Source organism: Vigna radiata, chromosome 9 (assembly GCF_000741045.1).
Source record: "Vigna radiata var. radiata cultivar VC1973A chromosome 9, Vradiata_ver6, whole genome shotgun sequence".
Lineage (NCBI taxonomy): Eukaryota > Viridiplantae > Streptophyta > Magnoliopsida > Fabales > Fabaceae > Vigna > Vigna radiata.
In genome coordinates, this window is record NC_028359.1 from 1,433,999 (window position 1) to 1,442,692 (window position 8,694).

Sequence of the window (8,694 nt, forward strand, 5' to 3'; positions counted from 1 at the left end):
CGTAGTGTCTTCAAATTTCAAATTAGTGGGTCCCACCACTAAAACAAAAATTAAATGCAAATTTTTATTCTTCCTTGCAAGAAAGACCTCTTCAATCACCTTCACACTATCGTTGAACTCCCCACAATCCTCTCTGCCTCCTCCTCTTTTAAGCCTTTGATGCACTCAAGGTTTCTTGCCTCCCTTTCTTTCACTTACAAAGGACCCACCATTAATATTCCATCAAAACATGACCCTTTGTTTCATTGCTTCTTATATGTCTTTCAAGAAAATGCTTTGCCTTTATTTTATTTAATGGTTAAGCTCCCACTTTTGATCAAGTATTAGGTTCAAACGAAAAAGAAAAACCTCCATAAACAAGGGTCCTATAATTCCTCATCCACTAAAGGAATGACAACTGCATAAATTCACACAAATTACCTCACAATTATAATAATACCTAAATTACAACTAACACAATATTTAATTGCCTAATATTTGTTAATAGAATATTTGACATATCTTAACACTCTCACTCAAGTTGGTGAATGAATATCACACATTCCCAACTTGAATAGAGACTTGTTAGACACTCTGTTTGACACTTCTTTCGTGAGAACATCTGTCAATTGCAATTCTGATCTTGTTTAGTGCGTATAATGACCACTTAACATAGTTGGTATTGTCAAGTCGTTCAGGGATGAGCGATTTGTGCATTTGGGTAGTAGAAAAAGTACCAGAATCATGTTTCTCTGATTGATTTTTATTAGAAGGAGACATCAGAAATATTCAAATCCGCACAAATTACCTCACAACTGTAATAATGCCTAAATTACAACTAACACAATATTTGATTGCCTAATATTTGTTGATAGTATATTTGATATATCTTAACACCCCACTCAAGTTGGTGCATGGATATAACACATTCCCAATTTGAATAGAGACTCATTAAACACTCTACTTGACACTCCTTTGGTGAGAACATTAACCAACTACAATTATGATCTTACATTGGGAAAGGAAATTATTTCAGTTTCAAGCTTCTCTTTGATGAAATGTCTGTCAATCTCCACATGCTTTGCTCTATCATATTGTTATACTTTTCAACATCTTTAGGACATTCCATGGTACAATTCGTGATAGTATCATACTCTAACCATAATCTTTGCAATTTACCAAAATATGTAATAATAGATCTTTCATTTTTCTGAGTAGAGATTACCTTACGATATAATTGATATGATCGAGACACATCTCGATTGACTGAGTATGTTTGCTACATAGTGTCTTAGATGTCCTTTGTCGTAGCTAAGCGAATAAAGGGGGATATGTTTTCTTTCGTCATGGAGTCCAGAAGCCAATACTTGACTAAGTAGTTTTCATCTTTCCATACTTCATATTCATCAGATTTCTTGTTTTTCGATGCGACCTTTGTTCCAAAGATGTAACCCAAAGTTTTATGCCTCTAAGTTTATTTTGTGCGTTCAACGACCACTCAACATAGTTAGTGCCATCAAGTCGTTTAGGGGTGAGTGAATAGTAGCGAAAGTCCTATAATCATGTTTCTTCAATTGATTTTTATCGGAAGGAACTATCAGAAATACTCAATGAAATAAAGAAGCATGGGTTATTGTATTGTAGAGGATGCTAGTGTCTAGCTCAAATACTATATAAAAAAGTTTAAAAAATAATTTTGATGTATATTTTAAATAATAGTATATTACATATATACATACAAAAATCTTATAATTCTTCGTATATTAAAAAAATATCAATTGTATAAATTTGCATAAATTAACTCACTGGTATAATAATATCTAAATTATAATTAACACTGATAATATAAAACACTTCGATTTTCAAAATCTGTTTTTTATCACACAATTGCGTTTGAAAACCAACTCCACCTTTTCTGAAGCACCAAATCTGTATAAGTTTAATTTTTTAAATCAGTCATATAGAATTGTGTTGGAATTAAAGTATGCTTTTTAAAATGGTATTAAAACTATCTAAAACTTATTTTAATCAAAATTATTGTTTACTAAACCTATAGTATTAGACCATTATCTCATCATATATTAATCAGTTTAATAGAAAAAAAAACTTTTTATTAATATCACAATCTAAAAAATTCTCACCAAAAAAAAAGACCAAACACAATATATTGTGTTGAATATATCAGTTTTTAATTTGAGAAAAAAAAATAACAAAAATTAAAATTTTGTGAACAACAAAGAAATTGAAATAGTAACTCGCTTTTATTGCTACACTATTGACCACGTGACATGGCAGTACTACTCATTATGACTTGATCTTTCTAACCACCAATTAGATATCATAAAATAAAATGCTAAAAGATTAGATAAGATAGTTTGCTGTTATAATTATTTTAATATTTAGTGTTCATAAGATAACAATCTACTTTATATATATCACTAGAAAAGTACCTTTCATTTACTGTATTTGTTAACTACACTCTTGGTTTTCAATATAATTATATTTATTGCACGAAAAGATAATGTTTATTAATATTTTATTTTAATTATTCAAGATTATAATGAAAAACTACTTATAAACAAATATATAATATTATAAATTAGTTAATTTATAGAACATCAATCAGTTTAGTGACATCCTTAGTTTAATAAAGAAATTTTGTTAAAATAAATTTCAAATGATACTAATCATTAAAAATTAAATTTTAAATTTAACTTAAATATTATATTTATATAAATATTATATTTATTTATATAATATAAACTGATCTTATTTGTGTAACATCTTTTAAGGATTCGTTGAATTATTAACCTCGGTTAAAGATTATAGCTTCACATCTCGTGACAAATCCATAGTTAAGGGAAAGAAAAAACAAAAACAGTGAAAAATATTTCAGATAGCACTCCAGCTGCAAACATTATTTCATAGAAGAATATCTTTTAGCACAAAAGCATATAAATTGATTAACACTGCTACAACTTTCTAGCTTATTATTTCCTCAACTACATAAGAAACTGTTTGGCTATCATCATAAATTATGGCCTTTTTCATGGTTCCAATGAACTTTTCACCACTTCAGCTTTGCAGGGAAGTACTGCACCAAACAAGTTAAGACAATTTAGTATAACCCAGATGAAAATTTTTTCAGCTGCCACAAAAGAAGACATGGGAGTTTCCAAAGTAGTAACCTTTTCGATCAGTGAAAGATAGTATGGTTTGACCTTTTCAACATCAATTCGAGTTTTACTCTTGCTGTAAAGGTCATATTTGCTGCAGAATATTGTATGCAGATTGATCAAGTTAGAGAAAAGAAATCAAGAAATCCTTGAGCAATTAAGACATTTCATTGATATATATATATATATATATATATATATATATATATATATATATATATATATATATATATATATATATATATATATATATATATATAAAATGTGATCTTACTTGAAAATGTGGAGCCATTTTAGATTCTCAACATCCTCATCATTCATCAAATGCATATAGGCTTCTTCTCTGTGTAATGCTGCAAAACAAATCATTGGTTCGAATAAGATTGCAAATAGTACAGTTTGACAGGTTATGAACTTACAATCAGTTAGAAACTTTTGCTTCTAAACTAAATTACCATAGAATGAATGGTATCTTATAATGAACAAAGCAGCAGAGGGCAGTGTGGTGTTATTCTCCTTTGCCACCTTAGAAAACAACAAAATCAGACATTGCCTTCAAAATTTATGAAACAATTGCATTCAATAATCCTACATAACAAAGCAAAAGAAAAAAATGAACTTGGCTTTCATAGGACTTACTAAATACATGTAATCATCATGTCCCCATGACATCATCACATTGTCAAGTCCACATTTTTCTGAGTAAATCCCATGTTTAGTGTTGTATGATGGATTGTTGTAGTCTGGATTTTCCTTAAAATACTGAAGTGGGAATGCAACACGTGTCAGGTGTTTGATTTCTGAAAAAAGTTTGTTTTCCACCGCAAAAGGGATATTATCTGATAAATAAATTTACCTTGTGGTGGACAATTGATTCATCAAATCTGCAACCTACTGGGAATGTGTCCCCTGTATGAGCACAGTAAATGTTCAACATTAGTGAATATTTTAACCAGAAACTGCATAGAAAACATGTAAGATATGATGTTTTAACTCTGTAGGTTTCAATCTATATAAACACCACACTTACCTACTACAGCCCATTGAGGAAGACCTCCAAAAGTAGGTAAATTCAGCACCTTGCCAAGATCTGCATTGAGAAACTCTTCAAATAATTTCCCATGTTCCATGTTAAACCAAAAATAGAAAGGATGTTGAAAATTGCATTAAAGGGTAATTAGAATGCAGAAGCTACCATGGATAAGGCCTGTTAAGTGCAACCAATCTTCATCTGGGTAATCCTTTCTTATAGCTTCTGCTGTCTGCAGCAAGTGCTCAATCTGAGGTTCATCCAAGTCAGGGTCACTCTCATCCACCACTTCATTCAGAAGTTCACAACATTCCCATATGCTCATCTCTACCTTGTTCAATTTTGCATACTCCTGTCTCATTTTCTTCACCTATGTATGAATACAATGTTCAAATCAATACCATATTTCACCCTTAATCATTTTTAAAGTATGCAGACTCAAACTGTGGCAACTGTGTGTAATCTCTCCTTTTTCTGTATGAAACATGATTTGAGATACGAGGGCAGGACACAGTAAATGCAAATTTTCTGGTAGATGCTTACAAAATCAAGTGATTGGTAGGTGTGGTTTTTTCTGTAGAAATTCTCCACTCCTTCATGCCTAGCACTTTCAACATCATTATAGGTCCTGTGTTTACAATATATTGTTATTCATGACATAATAATTGTAGCACCGTTTTAAAGTGTGAACATTCAGAAGCAAAGGATCTAATAACTCTTTAATCCTTAATTTTAATTGGCAAGTGAAATGACAAGTGCTATCTTGTTTGATATGTGGAAAGATACTGAAAGCTCTAATAGTTTAGGTTCGTTGCTTTTTACATAGAAAAGGTTTGAAGAACCCAGTCATGATATATTATTCTTTCTCTCTCTATGTATATTTGTATGTATATAATGTGTATGAATCACTTTTTCATGAAGGAGAACTGAAACCCCAATGGGCCAGGCCCAAATTTCAATGACAATTCAAGCCCATAAAGGATTTTCTTCGACCCCACAAAAAAAAAATACTGATTTTGTCGACAATAAGAATGAATTCAGTTGACCCAAAAAGAAAATAGATGAATTCCTACAACCAGATTGCAAGGTAAAAAGCTTTTTCAATCTCAAGGAAAACAGAACAGAGAAAGGGTTAAAATCCTTAAAGAAAATGAGAAGGAAAGAAAGTACAAGAAAAAGTCATGGATTTGAAGGAATAATCAAAATCTCTTCTTTTCTTTTTCCTTTTTATTATTTAAGATACAGGATCATGGAAAAAGTGTCTTTGTCTTTATATATAAATATAAAACTGGAGAAAATTATTAATGGGTGTGAATAGGTTATGGAGATTGAAACCTAAATATTTGCCCAAATGAATTGGTCTGTGGTATCAGAAATCCACCGTCCAACATCAGTTCTCTCTCATTTAGTGGTTCAGTCTTTGCATCAACTTCAACTCCTGCAATTTTAAAAACCTATTAACTGAATACCACGTTTTTTTTCCTCTTCCAAATCAAAAATGGTGCATCATGTCCAAAAAAGACAGATTTTGTACTGTTACTGTCACAAAGGTACAATTTTCATGGAAAAATAAATGCAAAAAAAAAAACCCTTTTTTTCTTCTTCTTCGATTACACTACAATATAATTTGCTAATAACATAGAAAATTACAAAATCAATTACCCAGGTGGTCAGGTTGTTGGATGAGGATGGTCATGTTGAATGGAAGAGTTGGAAGAGAGTGACAGAGAAAGAGAGAAATGTAAGAAAATGCAATAGAAGAAAAGAAATCTGAGGTGTGTTGTCATGATTGTGGAAAGGTTGAAAGTATTTATAACTGGCCGGAGAGTCCTTCCCTGAGAATTTGGAGATCCCAGGTCCTTTCCTGAAAATCTTAGCTTTTCCTTTTCATATTTCTGGTTTTCCATTTTCAGGACATACAAACATCTTTATCAACTTCTAACCCTAATTTTAACCTAAACAGCTACTATTTTTACAACAACAAAATTTCTTTTATTTTAAAACAGACACAAACAACCATCTGACACCTGGGTCAATTTCATTATTATTTTTAATGTCACTTACCTATTTAATTAAAAAATTAATATTATAAAATAAGAGAAAGATTGAAAAGTAAAATAATGAATATAAAATTTGTGTAAAAATTTGTTCAGGTTTATAAATATTACTAGCTGATTAAATTAATCTATCATTTTTAACAAGTTTAAATTCCATGTAAGAAATATACTTATTGAAAATTGATATTCTTTTATTATTTATTGTTACTGCACGTAATTTTATTTTTTCTTTTATAAATTTGTGAAATCAAATGTCAGAGTATTTTGTGGGCCCACATGGATTGTTTATCGTCAAAGTGAGTCAGCATGAGGTGGATCAATAATATCTCCAAAAAGTGGGGTCCAGTGACGTGGCATCTAGTCAAGTTTGTACCACACGTGTTGTTTTTATAAGATGTTTTATGCATAACAAGTTCCTCCACCGTCGCCATTTTTCAGCACCGTTCGTTTCTTTCTGCCCTCAGTATTTGACACGTGTTCTTCACGGAACCCAACACGCATTACAATGCGTTTGAGAGCCTTACACGTTCCTGCATAATCAAAATTTAAATTGATAAAATTATGAAAAAAAATGTTTGACACTTTTTATTTTAAAAAAATATGATATTTAATATAAATAAAATGTAATGATAAAATAATAATTTTTTGTGTGTCATTTGGATATAGTAATGTTATTGTCATCATGTGATGAAATGATCTCCTGAACAATGTTAGTCAATAAAAACCAAATAAAAAATTAATACTTTATTAATTTTTTTAAAAGTAACCATGAAAATAATGACAAAAATAAAACTAATGATTTATTACCTAATGATATTTTAAGTCAGGTATCAGTAATACAGTAAGTAACACTTATTTTCTGTCTGATACAAATATAAAATAAATATTTTAATTAAATTTTACATTAAATATTTAAATATTTTATATTTTTTATTAAGATATTGTTTAACTTCTTTATTAATTGAATAATGTAAACTATGTATTTAGTCATATTATTTATTTGTTTCTATGTTAAAAGTTGTAAAATTTTGTAATTAATAAAAAAGATATTATTGTTATTGTAAGATAATAAGTTTATTTTATTATTTTGATTGAATTGGATGATAAATTATTACAATTTTTAACAATATTTGTGTCATTTTTATGTATTATATTATATTTTTATTATTTGATAATTTTAATAAAGGTTAAATATGTTTTTAGTCCCTATACTTTTGGATGATTTTGATTTTAGTCCATTTTCAAACTAAGGTATAATTTAGTCCTTCAACATTAGAAAACTCTGGTTTTAGTCTTTTTTACTAAATTATTTTAGCTTTATTTGCTGTTTCAAACACGTTTTATTATAGTATTTGGATTGTTTACACTGTTTGACACATTTTTGCTTCAATGCGTTTGAAACAACAAATAAAGTTAAAAAAAAATTGATTAAAAGGACTAAACCCAGAGTTTTCTAAAATTGAAGGACTAAATTGTACCTTAGTTTGAAAATGAACTAAAACCAAAATCGTCCAAAAATATAGGGACTAAAAACATATTTAACTCTTTTAATAAAACATATAAAATCTCATAATATAAAAGAAAATCATGGTGTGTTTTTTTATTATCAAAAGTTACTAAGAATTAACAAAACACACCAACTTGCAAAATAAAGTAACAAATATTCATATTATAAGAATTAATTATAATAATATAAAAGAAAACTATGGTGTGTTTTTTTATTATCAAAAGTCACCATCGACAGCACAACTCAAAATTAATATCTGAGAAAAATACATGGTATTATCCACTCTCTGCACCACAAATTAAAAAAATCTGCCAGTCACTGCAAAAGGCTAGGACAAATAATAAAAATTTTAAAAATAAAAAAATGAAACATTAAAAAATATAAAACTTCATATTTTATTACAATATTTTACTTTTTTATATATATTTTTATAATTCTCAATTTAAAATTTAATATAATTCTAATTTATATTTAAAAGTCATTTATTGCACTAAATTATCTAACTTTTTCTTTTATTTTCCAATATCAATTAGATGTTATGTAGATTATGGGGATTGATTATTGCATTTCTCTAAGTGGGACCTGTACCTCCCCACTATTTTAATTTATTTCAAAAATATTTTACATCTTTTCACTATTTTTTTTTTATTCCAAAAGTACTGTACACTTCTCCATTATTCTTAACAAATTTTCTCTTTCTCTCTACAATAATGGAGCATTTACATGTCTCATTAATGGAGCATTTACATTACTCAAATTTGAATTTTTTTCTTTTCAAATTACTTAATAAATGGTAAAATTTTGTTCTAAATTTCTAGAAAAATGTTTATATATATGTGTGTTTTTTTTTTTACATATCATATCTATAATTTTTAAAATTATATTATGTTTTAATTCACCGACATGTTTGACTCAAATAACATGAATAAAATATTTAATTTATTA

At 28.5% G+C, this 8,694-nt stretch overlaps 1 protein-coding gene across 1 annotated transcript; it reads right to left on the reverse strand.

Annotated features, from left to right (window-relative positions):
* Positions 1-2,858: 2,858 nt before the first annotated feature.
* LOC106773568 (inositol oxygenase 1) lies at positions 2,859-6,026 on the reverse strand. Its single transcript, XM_014660264.2, has 11 exons — positions 5,848-6,026; positions 5,521-5,623; positions 4,729-4,813; positions 4,351-4,555; positions 4,186-4,245; positions 4,012-4,064; positions 3,795-3,917; positions 3,611-3,680; positions 3,430-3,508; positions 3,168-3,249; positions 2,859-3,073 (listed from the first exon to the last, which is right to left on the reverse strand). Exons 1-11 carry the CDS (start codon positions 5,879-5,881, stop codon positions 3,047-3,049), a joined length of 921 nt encoding a protein of 306 aa, XP_014515750.1. The 5' UTR covers positions 5,882-6,026; the 3' UTR covers positions 2,859-3,046.
* Positions 6,027-8,694: the final 2,668 nt, after the last annotated feature.